Source organism: Lontra canadensis, unplaced genomic scaffold (genome assembly GCF_010015895.1).
Source record: "Lontra canadensis isolate GAN:19392208 unplaced genomic scaffold, GSC_riverotter_1.0 scaffold61, whole genome shotgun sequence".
NCBI lineage: Eukaryota > Metazoa > Chordata > Mammalia > Carnivora > Mustelidae > Lontra > Lontra canadensis.
In genome coordinates this window covers 7,419,341-7,442,767 of record NW_022631055.1, presented here as the reverse complement: position 1 = coordinate 7,442,767, position 23,427 = coordinate 7,419,341, and the positions used below count along the sequence as shown (strand labels likewise).

The 23,427-nt window shown below is 35.3% G+C and overlaps 1 protein-coding gene across 4 annotated transcripts in view; it reads left to right on the top strand.

The window, feature by feature from the left end:
• The window catches only part of FOXN2 (forkhead box N2), a 63,978-nt gene that overhangs the window by 22,534 nt on the left and 18,017 nt on the right, over window positions 1-23,427 (top strand). For all 4 annotated transcript variants that reach the window (XM_032877839.1, XM_032877838.1, XM_032877840.1 and 1 more), the window contains exon 2: window positions 11,802-12,352. In XM_032877839.1, the coding sequence (XP_032733730.1) occupies window positions 11,816-12,352 (537 nt within the window). In that variant the 5' untranslated portion in view covers window positions 11,802-11,815. The remainder of the gene's footprint in view (window positions 1-11,801; window positions 12,353-23,427) is intronic.

Sequence of the window (23,427 nt, the reverse complement as noted above, 5' to 3'; positions counted from 1 at the left end):
GAATCAGCAGAATCAGACTTGCCAATAGTTCACATCTTGGAATTATTAGATATAAAATATAAAAATTATACATTTAATATGTTCAGTGACAACTTAAAATAAGGAAAAGAGATATTTCATAAAGAATCAGAGGTTCTAGAAATAAAAATATATAGTAATTAAAATTAAAATTCAAAAGATAGATAAAAGTAAATAGACCCCACTGAAGAAAAATTGATACAATGAAAGATAGTCCTCTGAAGAAATCCAGAATGCAACACAAAGAAGAAAATGGAAAATATAAAAGAGGCTAATAAAGGGGAAAATTGTAAGAGAAAACAGAACACCTTTAGAGGAATATCAGGTCTCAGTAACAATAATGGAAGTAGACGACCATGAAATTATATACTCAGTAGAAAGAAATTTAACCACTATGACCTATCCTAGTTCAACCTAGAATTCTATAGCTAGCAGAAATGTCTTTCCTAAACAAAGGATAAAATAAAGATATGCTCAAGTAAATAAAATCTGGAAGTTCAAAAGCAGTCCTTGTTTTATGTAGAAAGAAAAATGGTCATAGCTAGTATGAGATTCAAGAAGGAATAATCAGAGTGGTGAATATATCGGTAAATTAATAAAAATTAACTATAAGTAATATTATTATTAACCATGAATAGTAAAAGCTAGAACTAAATTACCAGTTATTATAGTTGTTTACTTAATACCCATTATTTTATAAACCAGGAGGAGGTGATTGGAACTAGTATTCAAAAGGTCTTTTTTTTTTTTTAAGATTTTATTTGTTTATTTGACAGAGAGAGAGATCACAAGTAGACAGAGGAGCCGGCAGAGAGAGGAGGAAGCAGGCTCCCTGCTAAGCAGAGAGCCCAATGCGTGGCTCCATCCCAGGACCCTGGGATCATGACCTGAGCCGAAGGCAGAGGCTTTAACCCAGTGAGCCACGCAGGTGTGCCTCAAAAGATCTTTTTATTACTCAGATTAAAGGTAACTTTTAGATTTTGATAAGAATGCATGATAAAAATTTTAAGGTAACACTTTAGTAATAGAAATAAATATATAACTTCCGAACTAATAAATGATAAAAAATGAAAGCGGGGAAAAGGAATTCTAAAGAAGGCCAAAAAAGAGAAAGAAATATGGAGTAGAATATCAAATAAAGTGTTAGAAATAAACACATCTATACCTTATATTTAAAATGGGGTTTAAAGCAGAGACTGGAAGGAAACAAGAGGAAAAATGTTGAAAGTAAAATGATGGAAAAAAATATTTAAGGCAAATATTAGTGGAAAGAAATCTGGCATATCATTTGAAATAGATGTTAAAACTAGTAGAATTACTACAGAAAAAGAATTGATACAAAATGGTAAATGCTTCATTTTTGCCAGTAATACTAGAAGCTTTAAATTTGTATGCAACTAATAACTGTAACCACAAAAAAAGCAAAAATTAACAGAACTACCAGGAAAATCTGATTAATTTCACCAGCATAGTAGGAGATTGTAATATATCTTCTTCAGTATTTAATAAAGAAAACAGACCCCCCAAATTGGTACAAATCTAGAAAATTTAAATGATGTAGTTAAGAAGCTTAATTCAGTGGACACATATTTCATCCAATCACTGGAAACATCAGCTGAATCATGAAAATCAACTACACACTAGGACCAAACAAGTTTTAATACATTTCAAAGGATTAGTATCCTATGGACCATTTATATTAGAAATCAGTTAGAAAAAAAGATCACATGGCAATTAAGAAGCATTCTTCTAAATAACTCATGAACGAAAGAAAAAATGTTAACAGAGCTTGACCTGCTCTTTGGGAGGAGATGTTAGGTCATCCCTCAAGTTTGCTTGCAGCAAACAAAACCCTGAAAAAAAAGCCCAAGTGAAGGCTTTTCATTCTTGGCATATATAGCAAGAATGTTCAAGGATGCCAATGCTCAAGATTGGTTCCCGCAACAGAAAGGATACAAGTTTTTTTAAGATTTATTTTATTTTAGACATAGAGACAGAGAGCAGGACCTGGCAGAGGGACAGAGGGACAGGGAGAGAGAGAATCTCCAAGCAGACTACCAGCTGTTGAGGAGGCCCACACAGGACTCAATCCCAGGACCCTGAGATCATGACCTGAGCTGAAATCGAGTTGGACGCTTAACCAGTAGAGACACCCAGGCTCCCTGGGAAGGAATTGTTAAATGAGAAATAAACTACAGTAACTATAAAGCAAAGGGTTAATAAATCCCATCATATTAAGGTTAACTTTTTCATTCATAGACAACTAATAGACTAAAAAGACAAACCACCTACTAGGGAAAGATCTTTGCATCACATGTAAGGATTAGTGTACAAACAGTACAAGTGACTTAAATAGACAATTAATAGAAGATTTTTTTAAAAATAAAGATTATTTATTCATTTATTCATTTGTTTATTTGTTGTTTGTTTGTCAGAGAGCCAGAGAGCACAAGCAGGGAGAGCAATAGAGGGAGAAACAGGCTCCCCGCTGAGCAAGGAGCCTGATATCGGACTCCATCCCAGGATTCTGGGATCATGTCCTGACCTGAGGTCAGGTGCTTAACCAACTGAGCCACTCAGGTGTCCCAGAAGATAATTCTTATGTACAGGTTTCTCCTGCTATCCAAAAGTAGAATCTTCCTACAAAACCTTAGGAAGCCCAAGTGGTGTAAAGTGAAGAAGAAATTACCATTAATTTATATGGAAATTTATAGGAACATTCCCAGAGCCAAAAAAAGGAATCTCCCATAGGCTTTTCTGGTACCTTAGGACACATCTTACCAAGGGATACACAAGATAAATCAAGATAAAGCCCAGAATTCCACAGGTACCATTCAAAGCTATGGCAGCTTGACTCTAAGGGGCTGAGTATAGACCCTCTGGGGAAGGAGCTTGGCAATGCCACTCTCCCTGCTCAGGGTTCACACATGCTTCAGAACAGACCCTAAATCCTATTTTCATTTTGTGCCTTTTCCTGAAAGTGAAAATCATCTTCAACAGGTACTAATGTAGGTCTTTTGTAGAAGCAGAGTAGTATAATAACTTCAAAAAGCGGGGAATACCTGCATGTTCAACCCCATTACTAATCTGGGAAATGCCAAGTAAAACACAAGGAGATGAAATTTCATAGTCATCAGGTTGGCAAAAAAATGTTTTTGATGAGTACATGGAGTAAACAGAATACACGTATATTCCTGGTAGCAATTTGTCATGACCAGTTAAAGTGGAAGAGAAGAATGCTCTGTGACCCAATAATTCTACCCAATATATCCTGCTTTTAGTTGTGTACCCCACTAAAGTTCTTGGCAATTGTATTCCAAGAGATAGGAACAAGGATATCCATAACAATGCTACTTGTAACAGCCTCAAACATAAATAAATAATTGTCCACAAGAGTATAATAAATTTTGGTATATTCATAAAGTAGAAAGAATAGTTGTCATCTTTAAAAGTGAATTATTGCTACAATAATGTTAAAAAATTTAGTGGGGGGAAAAGTAAGTTTCAGTACAATTCAATTTTATATGATGTTTAAAAAACAAAGGGAGTGGGGCACCTGGGTGGCTCAGTCCTTAAGCGTCTGCCTTCAGCTCAGGTCATGATCCCAGGGTTCTGGGATCAAGCCCCCACATCAGGCTCCTTGCTCCGCGGGAGGCCTGCTTCTCCCTCTCTGACTCCCCCTGCTTGTGTTCCCTCTCTTGCTGTGTCTCTCTCTGTCAAATAAATAAATAAACTTCAAAAAAAGGCGGGGGGGGGGAGCTAAAATAATGGTTACGGGTCCTAACATGATAGAAGTATAAAGAAAAAATGTTTTTGTTTGCCTAGTCTTTGATACAGTCAATTAAAAATATGGATAAATAAATAAAAAGACACTGTGTGTCAATAACCAACATTTTGTGTTTAGAAGGTTTCTTAGTTATTTTGGGCAAAAGAGCTATCAATAATAGCTCTTACAATACCTCTAATACCAGGGTAATATTGAAAATTCTATACCTTAGTTTCCCTTCTCTCAGCTCTGTCAAGCATTTCCTCTCAGACCATTGTTAATACTGACCTAAGCAAAAATGCTCTTCTCTAACCTTTTGGGAAATGATCCAAGAATTCCAATATGGAATTTTATTTCTCTTGTCCTAGACTATCATTGTAATATTGAACGTAGTATGGAAATATGCAGATCTCTATTAAATATCTTTGATAGATGCATGGGCTGCACAGATGTGAAAAAATGTTACATTTTAATCCTGAGCCCTCTTCTCAAGATACTGCTATGGCCTTACACAGTGAAGCTCTAGGCAGGAGTTGCAGAGTGATTATAGTGGGCTTGTTTGAACTCTCCACTTTTAAATTATTCTTGTCTAAAGAAATTCAATTTTTTCTGAAATGTAGAAGACTTGGGAGTCTTAACACCAATGTGTACTTTGCAAAATTGTCTTGTACATTTACCTACTTTTTTTGTAGCATTATCTTGGTTTTAGGAATTGGTTTATTAGTGGATGTATTCATTACTTGGGTTATGCTAGTTATGCTTCTAGGAAATTAGAGTACAGTTTTCAAACCCCACATCACAGTCTCTTGACCCTAATGCTTATTTTGAGTGACATTTATTATGTGTAACAATTACGTGTGGTTTGTTGAGGTATTGTTCTTAAAAGATTAATAAAAGGAAATGTTACATCACTAGCTCAGATTTCCTTTTATTTCTTTACTTGTTCTGCTTTGAAGCAAACTTCCATGCACATTATTAATGACCTGTTACTGAGTGGTTTCTGTTCATTTTAAAAAGAAGTTTCTTATAAAACTAGATTTTATTTTGGTATAAAACTAGAATTTTCCAAACAAAAGTAAAAGCTTTTTAAAAAAATTTTTGGTGTGAAATATACAGGTCTTTCTTGTGTAATATTACATATTACATACTTCTGAAAACATTAAAATATTGTGCTAGCTGATAGGTCAACTCACCTAAAAGTATGAAGCTTTGTAACCAGAACACTAACAAAAATAAGTTTTAAGAATATTAGAATATTTTAAAAGATATATTAAATTTATTACAAATAAAGAAATACAATTTAGGAATTTAAAAAAAAAGGTGAAAATAGCTTGATGGAAGGGAATGCAAGGAAGGGTTGAAGCTGCAAGGTTATGGAGGGTAGGATAAAATGTGTAAAAATTTGTGGAGAGAAGAGCTCATTAACGCTTCCAAGAAAATGCATGTGGCCAAGCTGTGCCAAGAGGAAGAACATGGGTTGAATGAGAATTGTGTACAATACTGTATTTTCAGCAGCTTGCAGCTTTCCACTACGTTAGCCTATTTTGGGTTCAGCTGTTATTACTTAGTATTGCAAAAACATAAGCTGGTAAAAATCACTTACAAACCAATGTGATTTTCACATTGTACTAAAATCTTTCCCCTATTTACCAGTGAGCTAATTTGTGTTACAGAAAAGCTTGGTAGCAAAATAGACTGCACTGAATTTAAGAGGTGACTTTTGTTCGGGTTTTTTTCCTTTTGTTTTTTTTCTGTGTGTGTATTTTTTTCTGAGGTGGCTTCTGTTTTTTACTTAAGATCATTGATAAGTCCTTGATCTTTTTGTGATTTGATTCTTTGTTAAGTGGAAACACTAAAAAATAATCCAGCACAGCTCTTCCCCTTGAATGTATTTTAGTTTTTTATTCTAAAAATAATAAACACATTAAAGAAAAAATGGTAAAGAGATCAAAGAAAAAATTATCAAGTTAATAAAAACCACTTTTAGTGTTTTATATATTTTTACTTTTTCACCAAATTTATAATAAGCTTTTTTGTTTACTTCACAGTCTTCAAGAAAGTTATTTTTAATGACTAAATATTAGATTGAATTGATGTACTTCAGTTTAATTAGCTGTTTCTCTATAATAAAATGTATAAGATGTTTATACTTTTCTACTGTCTTTAATAATTTTTGGATGAGTGTGTGTGTGTATAAAAGACGAGGGAGACAGAGACAATCTATTTTTCCTGTGTAGGATTATTTCACGAAGTGATTCATAAGTGGAATTATTGGGTCAAAGAATATGACTTTTTTAATTTGAAGTATAGTTGACATAGCATATTAAACTAGTTTTGGGTATACAGCATAGTGATTCAACAGCTATATACATTACAAAATCCTCATCACAGTAAGTGCATTGCAATATTACTGTTATTCTTTTGAAGATTTATATATTTATTTTAGATGAGGAGGGGAGAGGAAGAGGGGGAACATCCTCAAGTAGACTCCCCACTGAGTGCGGACTCCCCCCCCAAGATCATGACCTGAGCTGAAATCAACAGACGCTTAACTGCCTGAACCACCCAGGCACCCCAGTACATTACAATATTATTGACTATATTCCCTGTCTTATACTTTTAATCCCCGTGACTTACATATTTTACACATGGAAGTTTCTATTTCTTAATCCCTTTCACCCATTTTACCCATCCCTCCATACTCTTCCTTTTAGTAACCACCTGTTTTTCATATTTATGAGTTTGTTTCCTTTTTTTTTTAAAGATTTTATTTATTTATTTGACAGAGAGAGACAGCAAGAGCAGGAATACGAGTAGGGGGAGTGGAAGAGGGAGAAGCAGGCTTCCTGCTGAGCAGGGAGCCCGATGTGGGGCTTCATCCCAGGACCCTGGGATCATGACCCGAGCTGAAGGCAGACACTTAACGACTGAGCCACCCAGGTGCCCCTATGAGTCTGTTTCTTTATTGATATTACTGGTTTGGTTTTGTGTTTTAGATTCCATATGTAAGTGAAATCATACGGTTTTTGTCTTTCTGTCTGACTTACTTCACTTAGCATAATATCCTCTAGGTCCATCCATGTTGTCACAAGTGACAAGATTTCATTCCTTTTTATGACTAATATTCCATTGTTTATATATACCATATCTTATTTATCCATTCGTAACAGTGGACACTTAAGTTGCGTCTGTACCTTGGTTGCTGTAAACATAGGGGTGCTCCTATCTTTCTGAATTAATGTTTTTGTTTTCTTTGGATAAATACTCATAAGTGGAATTACAAGATCCTATGGTACCTATTTTTAATTTTTCAAGGGACCTCCATACTGTTTTCCACAGTGGCTGTACCAATTTCCATCTCACTAGTGGTTTGTGGGAGTTCCCTTTTCTCTGTGGCCTCACCAATACTTGTTATTTCTTATATTTCTCATAGTAGCCATTCTGCCTGGTATAAGGTGACATCTCATTCTGGTTCTGCTTTTGCATTTCCCACATGGTTAGTGATGTTGAGCATCTTTTCATGTGTCTGTTGTCCATCCGGTGTATCTTTGGGAAAATGTCTATTTAGGTCCTCTGCCCATTTTTAATTGGATTATTTAGAGGGGGTTTGGTGGTGTTCTATGAGTTCTTTATATATTTTGGATATTTAAACCCTTAACATATATATCATTTACAAAACTTTTCACCCATTCAGTGGAGAAAACCTTTTGTCTCGTTTCTGGTTTCCTTTGCTTTGCAAAAACTTTCTAGTTTGATATAGCCCTATTGTTTATTTTTGCTTTTGTTTCCCTTGCCTGGGAAAACAGATCCAGAAAAATATTGCTATAGTTGATGTCTAAGAGATCAGTGACTGTTTTCTTTTAGGAGTTTTCTGGTTTCAGGTCTTTTCTTTTCTTTCTTTTTTAAATTTTTTTTTAAAGATTTTTATTATTTATTTGACAGACAAAGATCACAAGTAGGCAGAGAGGCAGGCGGGGGTGGGGAGAAAGCAGGCTCCCTGCCGAGCAGGGAGCCCGATGCCAATGCCGATGCCGATGCTGATGCCGTGCTTGATTCCAGGACCCTGAGATCACTACCTGAGCCGAAGGCAGAGGCTTTAACCCACTGAGCCACCCAGGTGCTCCTGGTTTCGGGTCTTATATTTAGATCTTTTATCTATTTTTTAACGTATTATTATTATTATTTTTAAAGATTTTATTTATTTATTTATTTGACAGACAGTGAGAGAGGGAACACAAGCAAGGGGAATGGGAAAGGAAGAAGCAGGCTTCCCAGCGAACAGGGAGCCCGATGTGGGGCTCAATCCCAGGATCCTGGGATCATGACCTGAGCCGAAGGCAAACGCTTAACAACTGAGCCACCCAAGCCCCAGGTCTTTAATTTATTTTTAGTTTATTTTTGTATATGGTTTAAGTGGTCTAGTTTCATTCTTAGGAATGTAGCTGTCCAGTTTTCCCAACACCATTTATCAAAGAGGCTCTCTTTTCCCCATTTTATATTCTTGTCTCCTTCATTGTACCTTAATTGACCATATGTGTGTGGGTTTATTTCTGGGTTCTCAATTCTGTTCCATTGATCTGTGAATTATTGAGTCAAAGAATATGACATTTTTAATGATTCTTGGTGCATATCGCCAGTTAGTATTCCAAAATGGCACTAGCTCCTTGCCCAAAATTGTGTATTAAATACAATATTTTTTAAACCATTGTTAATTTGGGCAAAAGTAGATATTATTTTTATTACTAATATTTGTGCTTACTGCATACCAGGCATTGTGCCAAATACATTGTCATATTTAATATCACATTTGTGTTTTGCTTTGAGTTTCTTTGATTATCAGTGAAGTTGGGTATTTTCTAATATATGTTTGCTTTTTACATACTTACTTCATTTCTGAGAAAAGATGATTTGCCTGTTTATTGTGGTGGACTTAGTATTCTAAGTGGATGATGTCCTAAAGTATACTAAAAGGATAGTTTAGTATACTAAACTCTTTTTCTCTCCTTGAAAATACAGTCACAGTTCAAACCTTCCTAAGAGAATGTCACCCAATCAATGTCAGTACTTGATTTTTTTTTTTTTAACTTTGCTTGGCTGTACACTTTGTGTAATCTTTGGCATGTATGCTGCCATAATACTGCTTTACATCTTAAAGTAATGGATTTTATTCTAAACTTGTAATTCAGAGAAATAATATGTATTTGCAACCATCTGAATTAGTTTCTGAGGAGAATATATGTTATTCTCATATCTGTCAACAATGTCTGTCTGAATTAGTATTGCTAAAAATATCAGCTACTTAAGAGATTGAGTGTACTCTAATGGACAAAGAACTTGCATATTGAACTCAGTCCGATTTATAATTTTGGCTCTACTGTTAATTAGTTTTATAACTTTAGGCAAATGGCTTTTTTTGCTTCAATTTCCTTATTAATAACAGGGAATTTCAATTTTCTGATTGTTACCAGTTAGGATGTTTTCTAGCATTAAGGATTTTCTTCTAAAATAAAGTAATTCTTAAAGGCAGGTGACACGGCACTTGGTACAGAGTAAACATATATGTTGATTTTAAGTTCATTTTAGTTTGAAATGATTATAACTTGGATGCCTACTCATGTGCCCAACATATTAAGATTCATTAGGAATACAAAAATAAAATACTTAAAACGTTATGGAATCCATGGCTGTGAATAAAGGACCATACACAGAACTAAGTAGCAGCACAGAGTAAGTAGAGATTTTAAAGCCCATAGCATAGTATCTATAATATAGTAAAATCTCAGTAAGTGTAAGCTACTGGTATTTGGTACTCTCTGATTTCTGTATGTGATTGAAGATCAGTGGAGATAGAGGTGAAAGGCAAAGTAGAACATTGGAAATTAGTCATTCCCATCTTTGAACACTGACTGCTATGTGTGTTTGGGTTTTTTTTTAAAGGAAGCAAGATATTCTTCAGTGAATTTTCATTGACACATTTTTTTGAAATTCTCTATGGGTAGAGAGACTTTGGTGGTAAAGTGAATAATTTGGTCCTCTACATAGGACAGAAAGTCATCTCTGACATATATTACTTGCGCATATGCATGCACACATGTGCATGTTTATGAATATGTAGCTTTCATACCTGAAATACAAACCAAATTTTTACAGTTTGATCTTTTCCTTCTTAAAGTATCTTGGTATGTCAAGTTATAAGTACAGGTCTAAGTAAGAAAAATAGGAACTGGATGTGGAGAGAACAGTAGTAAGATTTAAAATAGATAGGACTAGGTCATTGGCATTCAACAATGATGAGTTTGTATTCTTACCAGGATAATGTAGTAGTTGTGGTTCCGAAGTCCGTCTGCCCAGGTTTAAATTCTGTTGTTTCCCATTACTAACCAGGTAAGCTAAAACAGGATGGTTAACCTCTGAGTCATTTTCCTCATTTATAAAATTGGGTTAATAATAGTGCCTACTTTATAGGGTTTAATTGATGGTTAATTGAGATATAGTTTGTAATGTTTAGCACAATGCCTGGCCCCAGAAATATTAGCTGATGCTGTTGGTAATAAGAGCTTTGAGACTACATCTATTAATAGCTACCAGAATCCAGATAGACTGTTACACATGTAAAATTGACTGGTTTCATAGTTCTTGAAGTAACCTGCCAGCTTTGTTCTAAGTGAAATAAAACTATGGGGGTATTTCTCTTATTTCAGTTATATAAGCATAAGTAGATTGAATAAGATAATGGAAGATAGAAAGTTTTTCACTGAATTCATAAATGAGGTACTTTTATGAACCACTAAAAATGAATTTAATAGTACATTACTTGTATCACTTTTCTCTTTGGTCACTTATTTTCCCATGATAGGTTTTTTGCCTTGAAGTATGTTTCAAAGGCAAAACAAAAGACATTTAAGAAAATAGAAATGAAAAAGGATAGTTTAGAAATAGCTTTTTTTCCCTTCTCCTGGAAAATTATGGTGATAATTCAAAGTTTACTTAGAGAATGCCAGCCTTTCGTTGTCAATACTTGATGAGATGGTATAGAATTAATATAAATATATATATATAAATTTATATATGCTATATATAAATTTTTATATGTTACATATATAAATTTATATATATTTAAATATATATAATAAAATATTGAATGTAATACATTTATAGTAATAATTTTGCTGATAGTGAATTTAGTAAGAAATGTTATCTTTTTAGTATAATCTATAAAAATATTAGTTATTTATCTCTTTGTAGTAAATATTTCAATTTGAGGAAAGGGTTTGTTTGGAATTATTGTTTAAGCAATATTTTAAATTTGGCTTAATATTGAATTTAAATTTATTAAATAAATATTTATTTGAATTTCAATGTATTAAATTTAAATTTGGTTATTTTCTATATCGAGTAAGGTCATATATCCTTAAAATGCATGGATTATCTAGTCTTATAATTCAAAGAAAGTCTGCTCATTTTTTTTTTTTAAAGATTTTATTTATTTATTTGTTAGAGATAGAAAGAGAGAGTGCGAGCACAGGCAGACAGAGCAGCAGGCAGAGGCAGAGGGAGAAGCAGGCTCCCTGCTGAGCAAGGAGCCAGATGTGGGACTCTATCCCAGGACACTGGGATCATGACCTGAGCCGAAGGGAGCTGCTTAACCCACTGAGCCACCCAGGTGTCCCAGAAAGTCTGCTCATTTTTAATAACAATAACCATTACGAGGCTGTTACTGTAGGCTGGGGACTTTAATAAGTATTCAAAATAGATTATTTATTTGTATTAATACCACTCACATATGGTGTTACAATGCTGTATTTTATTTACAGCCATTTCAAATAATATGAAATAAATTCTCTTCCTTGGATGTAACCTTTAATGTCTTTGTTGTACAAATGTTGTGCTTCAATATTATGTGGGATAATTGATTGCAAAATTTCCGATTTGTGATATTTAAATATGTATTTTCATTTTCCGTGAGCTTACGAGTCTTAAGTATTATATTGATTGACAATTGTTTTCTTTATTGCAGAACTGTAAGAGTAAATGGGTCCAGTAATTGGAATGACTCCAGAAAAGAGAGCTGAAACTCCAGGAGCTGAAAAGGTTGCAGGATTAAGCCAGATTTACAAAATGGGAAGCTTGCCTGAAGCTGTTGATGCTGCCAGGCCAAAGGCCACTGTAGTGGACAGTGAGTCAGCAGATGATGAACTCACAAACTTGAACTGGCTTCATGAAAGTACTAATCTTCTAACAAACTTCAGCTTTGGAAGTGAGGGTCTTCCAATCGTTAGTCCATTGTATGACATAGAGGGAGATGATGTGCCATCCTTAGGACCATCTTGCTATCAGAACCCAGAAAAAAAATCAGCAACTGCAAAGCCCCCATACTCCTTTAGTCTTCTCATTTACATGGCTATTGAACACTCTCCAAATAAATGTTTGCCTGTCAAAGAAATTTATAGCTGGATTTTGGACCGCTTCCCATATTTTGCTACTGCACCAACAGGCTGGAAGAATTCTGTTCGACATAATCTGTCCCTGAATAAATGTTTTCAGAAAGTGGAAAGAAGCCATGGCAAGGTCAGTGTTTATGAACATTGCTGTATTTAGTGAGGGTGGGGGAGAATTAACTTCGAGACCTTAAAATATGAGGAAACTAAAGGAAGACAAAAAATTGTCAACTCATAATTACTTCAGTTTGAGCCTAATTATATTCATCACTTGCTTTCATTGAGATGTTTTTAAATTTCTTAAATATTGATATAAATCTAACAATTTCAGTCTACTATAGGACATAAATTAGTTTTCTAATGTTCTAATTTTCTATGCTTAGTTTCTATAGTGTTCTGCCACTCTCAGTATGTTATTTATTCAGTATGACAGTCTCAGACTTCTAATTGGAACGTAGACCATTTACATTAATGTAATGGATATGGTTGGCTCTAAATCTGTCATTGTGCTATTTTTTGTTTGCTCTATTCTTTTCCCCCACTTTTCCTGTCTTTTTAAGGATTGAGTATTTTTTTTATGATTCACTCTTATCTCTACTATTGGCTTATCAGCTCTTCCCTTTTGGGGGGCTGCTGGTGATGGTGGTGGTTGCTCTCTACTTTTCAGTATTTATCTTTAATTTATCACAGCCTATCTTCAAATAATATCATCATTATACTATTTTTTTAATAGGTTTTTTTTTTTTTTTTTTTCTTTTTTGACAGACAGAGATCACAAGTAGGCAGAGAGACAGGCAGAGAGAGAGGAAGGGAAGCAGGCTCCCTGCCAAGCAGAGAGCCCGTTGCGGGGCTCGATCCCAGGACCCAGGGATCATGGCCTGAGCCGAAGGCAAAACCCACTGAGCCACCCAGGCGCCCCTCATCATTATACTATTATACCACTTATTATATGGCTTTACACAGAAAAAGTTGGCTAATCCTGATGTTTATCAGGATCAATTCCTTTTTCATGGATAAGTATATGTAATATTTCTTATAGTTGAAATCTAGCAATGAATTTATAAGAATCTTTTTGTGGATGTTAAGAAAAAAATTTTTTTTTTTTTCTTGAAGTATTTTAAAGATGGTACTGTCTTGTGTTCTGGCATATAATAGTGTCTCATAAGAAGTCTGCTGCCATTCTTATCTTTGTTCCTCTGTAATGTTTCTTCTTTTTCTGTCTGATTTCCAAGACTTTTCTCTTTATGTCATTACTTCAGCAGTTTGGCTGTGGTGCACTGAGGTGTGTGTTTCTTTATTTTTATCCTGCTTTGGTTTTTTGGAGGTTCTTGGATCTGTGATTTGTGGTCATTTATTTAATTTAGAAAAGTTTTGCTCACTAGCTATTCAGATATTTCTGTGGCTCACTTCCCACTTCTGGGACTCCAAGTAAAAATATGTTAGACCATTTGCTATTGTCTCACCTCTTAGTTGCTCTGCCCTAGTTTCTAGTCTTTTGTCTCTTTGTTTCAGTTTGGATCATTTCTTTCAATCTTTTTTGGTTTAGTCTTCCCTCTCGTATGTTCATTCTGTCGATAAACCTGATAAAGGACTTCTGCATATTTATCATCTGTAGCATTTTCATTTGCCTTTTTTTTGTTTGGCAGCAAAGCAAGGTTTATTGAGTGATAATAAAGTGATAATACAAAGGTCCCAAAGTGGGAGGGAACTCAAGAGGGTTGCCCTTCATTTGCCTTTTTAAAAGTAGTTTCCCATCTTTCTGCTAAAATTTCTCACCAGATCCATAAACATATTTAATTATAAATATGGTTTCTGTCTAATAATTTTAATATCTCCTCCATCTCTGGGTCTGATTTTGCTGACTGTTTTAACCTGTTCTGTGTGTGTTTCATAATTTTGGATTAAATGTCAAACATTGTAAAAGAATGGTAGAGACTGAGATAGATAATATTTCTGTCCAGAAATAAACATGCCTCTACTTTTATCAGGTTGTTAGCGTGAAACAGGTATAGGTCAATTTCGGTAATAACTGGGCTGGGTTTGGCTTTTGTGATTGTCATAGTTAACCTTCTGAGTACCACAGGCTTCAAATTCATACAGAGATGGACTGCTAATACTTGGGCTTAATGTGAGTCCTGGAGTGCCAGATGATTTTTCTTAGCATTTCTGCCCTACCTTGATCTTTCAGCTTGTGATACATTTGGGGGCAAGAAGGGAATTACATATTTTGCTCTGTGCTCTTGCCCCTCCCATAGCAATTGCTGTTACTTGGTATGAGGCTCTTGGGGTAGGAGCATGAGTTTCTTGATTTTTCTGCTCTAGTTTTAGTATTAAGCAGGCTTTGTATGCCTGTGTCTCAAAAGTAGGACTTTCCTTACCTTCCCTTGGAGCAGACGGTCTCTCCCATCTACTCAGAGTGAAGTCTAGTGGTGATTTCTTCATGTGGCGAGTGGTTAGCATATTGGACAGTACAGATACATGATACTCCTTTCACTGTAGAAAGTCCTATTGGACAGCACTGCTCCAGAGCTCGGGCCAGTTTCCTGCTCATTCCCTTCAAGGTAAATAAACTCTGCCTAGTATCAATGAGAGGTCCTGGTACAAGTAAGTTACCATTCCCTTTCTCAGGGCAGCAGATCTCTGCTTTGTATCATCTGGGCATGAGCGGATTTCTTGCCCCTTACCTATGACAGATGGCCATTGCCTAGTGTCACTAAAGTGTGAGGATAGTCGAGTGTTGTATTTTTCTCCAGCAATAACCATCCCTTACCTGGGACTGGGGTGAGGAGAGTGTCTTGCCTCTCTCTGAGTGGCAGGCAGCTTTTGCTTCATAGCAGAGCTTTGTCCAGTATGTAAGGCAGATTGTGTTTCTCTCCCACAGTGACACCTGATCTCATCTTATGGTCATGTAAAGCCCAGAATATGGATGAGGTTTGCCTGATATCCTTGTTCAGCCTTAAACCTTAGTATGTTCTGCACATCCATCACCATCTCCATGGGTGTCTCTGTTAGGTCTCTTGTCCTGTCTAAAGTCTTCCTATGGAGCACTGGATGGAGGCCTGTAGAAAAATGCTGGCTAATAGATGCAGACCTTTTTATATGGGAATGGCAAGGATGCTAAATTATCTTGCTAGCTCACACTTAGGTTTTAAAAATTTGTTGTTGTTTGAACATTTTATTTATTTATTTATTCTTGAGAGAGAGATCATGGCAGAGATAGTGAGAGAGAACACCAGCAGGGAGGAGAGGGAGAAGCGGGCTCCTTGCTGAGCAGGGAGCCAGCTCAGGGGTTGATCCTGGGACCCTGGGACCATGACCTGAGCTGAAGACAGACACTTACCTGACTGAGCCACCCAGGCACCCTGCTTTTAAGAATTTGTTAAAATGGGGGGGGAAAAAAAAAGGATTTGTTAAAATTTAAGTCTTTTTTTTTTTTTTTTTTGAAATTTTATTTATTTATTTGAGAGAGAGAGAGAGAAAGACAGCAAGAGAGAGAACACAGGCAGGGGGAGTGGGAGAGGGAGAAGCAGGCTTCCTGCCAAGCAGAGAGCCCGAAGCCCGATGTGGGGCTTGAACCCAGGACCCTGGTATCATGACCTGAGCTGAAGGCAGACGCTTAACAACTGAGCCACTCAGGTGCCCCATGTTTTTTGTTTTTTGTTTTTTTTTAACCTTATTTTATGACAGCCACTATTTCTATGCTCTTCCAGAGGTAAAACAATTCATGTATTCCATCTCTCCTAACAGGGGCCTGTCACACTTTAGAATTTAGTTCTTTCAGTTGTCTGTGGTCTTAGCTCTCAGATGAGCTCATAAAATATTACGATTTTATGGATTATTTTGTTTTTTTCTTGTTAGGCTGGGAACAATGTTCTCTAATGGCTTTCTGTCCCCAAGCGGTAGCAGAACTCTCCTATTCTTGTTTTGAATAAAAATTATGAGCAAATAATTATGTTTTTAAATGACTGAAGGATTTTTCTAAGGTAGTGCTGTTCAAGTTTAAGTGTATACACTGATATCTGGGGCTCTTGTTAAAATGCAGATTCCGACTCAGGAAATCTAGAGTGGAGATGAGGCTCTCTTTTCTAACCGGTGCCCCATTGATCCTGGTGCCATTAGTCCATAAGTAGCAAGACATTAGGATATATCATCATCCATCATCATCTTACAGCTAACTTAAAGGAGGTTGTATTAGTTATCTTTCATAACATATTGCTATCTAGCACATTGTCTACTACACATGGGATATTTATGAAGACCAACTAAGTGTTAGGCCATTAAAAAAGCCTCAGTAATGTCAAAGGATCAATCTCTGTCATAGCCTCCAAGAAGCCTCCAAATGAGCTCTACCTTCCACTATTCTTGCCCTTGTAGAATTCCCTTCAGTAATGAATAGGGTTGACCTGTATAACTACGAGGATATTGTGGAAATGATGCATCATGCCTTTTGAGGCGAGGTCATAAAAAGCACTATAGCTTCCATCTTGGGCTCTTAGATAACTAGCTGTAGGGGAAGCCAGATGCCATATCATAAGGACGTTTAAGCAGCCTTATGGAGAGGCTTATGTGTCAAGGAAATATGGCCTTCTGCCAACAGTCATGTGAATAAGCCATCTTGGAAGCAGATTCCCCCAGCCTCAAACTTTCCTTTCAGATGACTAAAAGTTTTAGGAATGTTGGACATGTTCTTTCCAACATGTATTATTAGATCTTATTTTGAATTATATCACTTCTTTATTTTCTAGTTTTATACCTATTGTGTTTATGCTTATGTTGGGACCTAGAACTGGAACTGTCTACTAGGTACTTAGAAATACGGTATATAGTGGTAACGTTAGATTAAAGCTCCAAGTTTGGAAGTCATCAGCACTGATTTTTCAGTTGAAAAATCTGAAATTGAACTAAACAACTGAAACAACTGAAAAATTCAGTTGTAGGAGGGTAAGTTTAAGTGTGAATGAGCAACAGTATCAAATGTTGCAGAAATCTTGAAAATGATTGGTTAAGAAGTGATTGAGACAACTAGCTGCCAACAGATTAGGATTCAAAATATGGTGTGCTGGTATATGTGGGGTAGGGATTAAGTAGGGGTGCGGATACAGCTTTTATAGATTTTCACAGTATAAATATTTCATCATGGCCAGTTTCAAACTATTAGCATTCCATCATTAAATGTGAAGTTGATAGGAGATGTTTACAATGAGCAGTACACACTGTGTGTAAAGAATTCATCTAATTCAATAAGAGAAAGAAAATTATTTAAAAAATGGATAAGAATATGAACAGGCAGTTAACAGAGGAGGAAATACAAATGGCCAATAAGCATGCAGAGATGTTCATCCTCACTAGAAATCAGGGACATACAAATTATAAGAACCCACAAAAATCGTTGTACCCCATGAGAATGCAAAAATTTTAAATGCTTGATAATATCAATTTAGATAAGAATAGGAGAAATAATACCAGCATTTTCATACCACTAATAAGAGTGTAAATTAGTATGACCATTTTTCAGGGTACCTTGGCTACAATTATTAAAATTAGAAATGTGCATATCTTTTGATCTAATGGATTAGATTCTGATTTCTCCCTTAGAGTAACATTCATACTTGCATACAAGGAGGTATATATCCATTGTGATATTGTTTGTAATAAAAATTGCGAATAATATGTCCAGTGTAGTTTAATTTGTGGTAGTGATCAAAGGGATTTGTTTTTATCCTTGATTTTTAAATGTGTGCATTATTTACATAATTAACCTGAGCATTTTTAAATGCTCAGAGAAAGAAAGAAATTAAAGAAGTGAGAGCTAGCTAATAAGAAAGCATACAGTCCAGAGTACAGGGAGAGTGTGATAAAGAAATCATCTTAGGAGAGAATAAAATATATGAGGATAAATATAGAAATTGTAATATATTGGGATAAAAATTAGTCAGCAATTACAACAGGTCAGGGTAGGAGGAAAGAAATTGGCAGAATCAATAGCCACTCTGCTTAAATGTCTGAAGTTTGGACAGAAAATGATACATTCAGGTAGAACTGGGGTTGCTTGTGGGTTTGTTGTGCGTTTTTTTGTTTGTTTGTTTGTTTTTTAGTTTATGAAATACTTCTAGAATCAGTGTTTCAGAATAATAGTACTTCTCTTGTAATCTGCAGAAGGCAAGTAAGTTATACTTTGAATAAATGTTGGAATTGAATTTGGCAACCTTGCCAGCACTTTTCTGATGAATATCTCTTATCTATAGGTGATAATCTAAAAAAAATGGCAAGATGGCAAGGTCTGGGTCAAACTACAAAGTGATAATGATACGCAGCCAGCTGGATAGCTGCTGATTAGATTTTCTCCCCTATCATCCATACCGTAGTTATTACTCTGAATAGACAGATCTAAAAATCTTGGCTTGGTATTTATCTACCTCAGTATTTTAAAATTATAAAAGTTAGACATTGTCTTTTTTTGTTTGTTTTGCTTTGGGTTTCATATTTTAAATATTTAAACATCCAGGTCTTATATCTACTTCTCTTAATTTTTATAAAGCCAAACCAAGACACTATAACTGTGAGACTTGAGCTGGGAAACACAGAATTAGAAATTTTGCCTGGGTTAGTACAGTTTTTAGTCTGTACATTTGCATAGTGATGACTTGCTTCAATAGCTGAATATTCCAGGAAAAGAAGTCACGCCGACCACTGTAAAAGTTCATGCTTTAAGCTGTAAACTGCACTTATGAATGCCCTTTTTAATCAGTTAACTCTTTTTAATTCAGTCATTCTAAAAACCACAGAAAAGATAGTTGGGGAGAAACTGTTAAAATATATAGGGCAAATACATAAAAACATTTCAGGAATAGTGAATATTATTTGCCTTTTCTCCTAAACTGTTCTTTACAACCAATCTTAAGACCTTTTTAAGTTCATTTCTTAGTATATTCCTTGTTTCTTAAAAACCTTCAGTGGTTCTCTACCAAGTAAGTCCAGAAGCCTTGTAATTCCAAAATGCAAAATAGTGAATGAGAGAGTGCACATTTCTTGTTTCCATTGCACAGATTTATTTTGTTTTAGGCAAATTTAGTTTAAAACAATACCTAATGTCTAAAACTCTTCATTATTTGTGTTCTGTCATCTAAGCACAATAATAAAGGGGCAAGGTTTTTAAGTGAGAGTTTAAAATAAATTCCTCTTTGCTGAAGACTCTAAAACATAGTGTTAGCAAATACATAATTTTATCTCTTGTTACTGATAGTTTGTGAACAGACCCAAGTGAAAGGAAATGCTGCCATGGTAACATAACCAGACTGTTATTTGGAGACCTTACTCAAGATACTTAACTGCCCTGAACAGCAGGTTTTCGGTACTAGTTCTTCCAATTTACTATTTCAAGGAAATAGCAATTCTACTATGATCAAAACAATTTGTAATTCTCACGATAGAATTTAAAAAGTAGACTATTTAACCAGTTTCTAGGAGTGTCATGTCAGGAATACTAAGATAGAACACGGCTTGTTAAATAATTGTTAAAATAATTGTCTTAGTCAATATATGAAAAATAATACATACATATCTTTTCTATATGAAACTGAAGTGGGTTGGGGCAAAGGATGTTGTGGCTGGTAATGTTTTAAAGTTTTATTTCCCTATCATTAAAAAATACATTTATCTCTTAAGCCAACTGACAGAAAACATACCTAATTTAAGTAATTTCATCCAAAAATACATTTGTAAAATTTAACTTCCTTTAAAAAACAAATCAAAATTTCAAATACTTACTTAGTATATAGTTCATATGATATTTTGCTGCTGAAGGCCAGAAAAAAGTTTCACCTAATAGTATGGTATGTTTCTTCTTATATTACAGCATAATATGACAGCTATAGCTTTTCTTTTCTGATATATTTAGGTTGCTAGGATGTTAAAAACTGCTTACACTGATAGCATACTTTTTCTAAAACGAGCTATTTTCCTTTCTAAATTTAGTTTATTTCTTGTTCTTTATTACCTTTTATCTCTTACTCAGAATTAATTGATTTTCTTCGTATTTTTCATTTTTTCGAAGTTCCATCTTAGAGGTAAAGGAGTAGGAATATGCTGTTACTAAACCATATAAACTTGGGGCACATTGGTGGCTCAGTCCATTAAGCAGCTGACTCTTGATTTTGGCTCAGGGTCCTTGGCGCTCAGTGGGAAGTCATGTTCAGGATTCTCTCTCCTCTGCCCCCTCCCCACTTACTCACTTGAGCTCTCTCTGAATAAATCTTTAAAAAAAGCAAAACAAAACAAAAAACTACAAAACAACAACAACAAAAAACCGACAACGGGGACCTGGGTGGCTCAGTCGGTTAAGTGTCTGCCTTTGGCTCAGGTTATGATCCCTGGGTCCTGGGATGGAGCCCCATGTCAGGCTGCCTGTTCATCCAGGAGCCTGCTTCTCTCTCTCTCTGTGCTCGTGTTCAATCTCTTGTTCACTCTCTCTCTCTGTCAAATAATAAAATCTTAAAAAAAAGAACATGTAAACTCTAACCTTATGCCAATTTCAGAATAACCCCCAGAAATAGGCAAGTATCCATTTATTTTGCAGCTCTATATCACTTACACATAAATTACCTTATTTTTGTTGTTCTTGTTTAAAGATTTTATTTATTTATTTGACAGAGAGAGTGTGCACAAGCAGGGGGAGTGGCAGGGAGGAGAGGAAGAAGTAGGTTCCCTGCTGAGCAAGAAGCCTAATGCTTGGCTCTATCCTGTGATCCTAGGGTCCTGGAATCCCGGGATCCTGGGATTATGACCTGAACCAAAGGCATGCACTTAACTGACTGAGCCACCCAGGTGTCCAGAATTACCTTATTTGAATCTAATCAAAACTCAATGAAGTGGACTTTTTTTTTTTAATTTTACGAATAGAATATGAATAAGAACACTGACTCTTACAGATTACATGATTTGTCCAGTATCACATAAGCAATGATTAGGACCTGTTTTTATACCAGTGGAAATATTCTTATATTATGCCATTGTGCTGTAATAACTATGACATGATGTTCAGAAGATAAAAGAGCCTCAGTAATAGAATAATATTGCCTTGAAAAAGAGTTTGGGAAATGGAAGCACTCAAATTCATCACGTTAAACTTAAGCCATCATAATAGCTTTTACATCGCATAGAATTTTATATGAACAAAAAGGAACCAGAGAAATAGAACACACATAAATTTTATTGTTGTCCAAGTAATTCTTAATGAATCATGAAGTGTTATTAAAATTTTAAGAAAGGATTTTTGAAGTAGAAAAAGTATAATATAAAACAAAAATTAACAGTTTGGATCTCACTAATCTTACGAGTTCTGAGGAAGTTTTGTACATCACATGGTGGGAGAGGAGGAAAGTTATACCTTATAGTTGGTTTTTAGTATTTGTAGAGAAAAAGAAAAAAAATCTTCAGAAATATTTGTTAAAATGTAATGCCAATATCTGGTGGAATAGAAACAGAAAAACAAATTTGCATGCTATTAGACTGGAGGAAACAGGAACTGTTTTTGAAACTACAAAGAAAATGAACATATATCAACAGCAGCAGCCAATGTTTATTGAGTGTTTATTGTCTGTCAGTGCTCTAAGCACTTTATGTGAATTAACTCTTATAATATAGTAATTCTTAAAGTGAAGTAGGTACTATTTTTAATATAGTTCTATTTTGAGTATACTAATACGTAGGAAACAAACACATTTTTCTGAAGATTACACAGCTCTTAAGTGACAGCTAGGATTCCCAAGGAGGCAAAAATGCTTTTAGGTTCACCCTCTTAACCACTGTACAAGTAGTGTTTAGCTCTGGAGAAGTGAGAAGAGATTGAGTTTGGATTTCCTTGCATGGCTGTGGAGTTCTGTATGTAGGCTGTGTATGGATGTGGTACATGTGCTAGGATATACTTATAGTCCAGCTTCTTTTCAAGATGTGCAGTTAAGGATGTTCAGCTAAGGAAGTAGAAAAGGTTTATCCTGAAGGAAGAAAGAGTTAGCAGGTGATAGGTATCACAGCTCCTAAAGTTCTTCAGTCATTTCCTTTGACTACCTCAACTAGGGTGTGTAACATATTGATGGTTTTTTTAAGAATACTCTCTTGATTTCTCAGTTCCATTCTTTTCCTGATTTCCAGTTTATTTATTTATTTTTTAAGATTTTATTTATTTATTTGACAGAGAGAGATCACAAGTAGGCAGAGAGGCAGGCAGAGAGAGGGGGAGAAACAGGCTCCCTGCTGAGCAGAGAGCCCCAAGCAGGGCTCGATCCCAGGACCCTGAGATCATGGCCTGAGCCGAAGGCAGAGACTTTAACCCACTGAGACACCCAGGCACCCCACCTGATTTCCAGTTTAACAACTTATCATTTTTCATATGATATATTTACATTATATAAATTATATAATTTTCTCTCCCCCCTAATTTTCTCTCTCCCCTTCTCCAGATATGCTAAAAGCTTATTTCAGATATTTCAGTTGTTTAAGAATGAAAATGGATAGGGACACCTGGGTGGCTCAGTTTTTAAGTGTCTTGACTCTTGGTTTCAGCTGAGGTCAAAGTCTCAGGGTCGTAAGATGGAGCCACCAGGAGGGCTCCACACCCAGCATAGAGTCTGCTTGAGATTCTCTCTCCCTCTCCCCCTCGTGCACACGTGTGCACCCCCCCCCCCCAAATAAATAAGTTTTAAAAAATGAATGAAAGTGGATATAAATTTGCCTTTGGCTACATTCTCTTAGTTTTCATATAACTGTTTATACCCTTTATTTACCAGATAATCTATAATTGTAGTTTGGATATCTTTTTAATCTAAGAGAATTATAAATTTCCAAGTGGTCATAGAATTTTGTTGTTGGGGTTTGTTTTTTGTTTGTTTGTTTTTTTTTGCACTGGAGTCTTAAAATTGTGAACTTTAAGAGGGAATTTATTTTTCTTCATGGCCTAATCAATGTTTGTAGCTTTTTCCATTAATATTGGGAAAGTATATTCTACCAGAATTGATTAATTACATCAGTTTTTCTCATAAGTGTTCCACAGAACACTAGCTTCCTCAAATACTACCTGGGAGAAGGAGGTTCTGATCAGATAACTTTAGGAAACCATATAAAACAGGTATAATGATAGCAAGACTATTTAGATCCCTTAACCTGCTGGTAGGTAGTGTGACCTTCTAAGAAGAAGGGGAAGTAAAATGT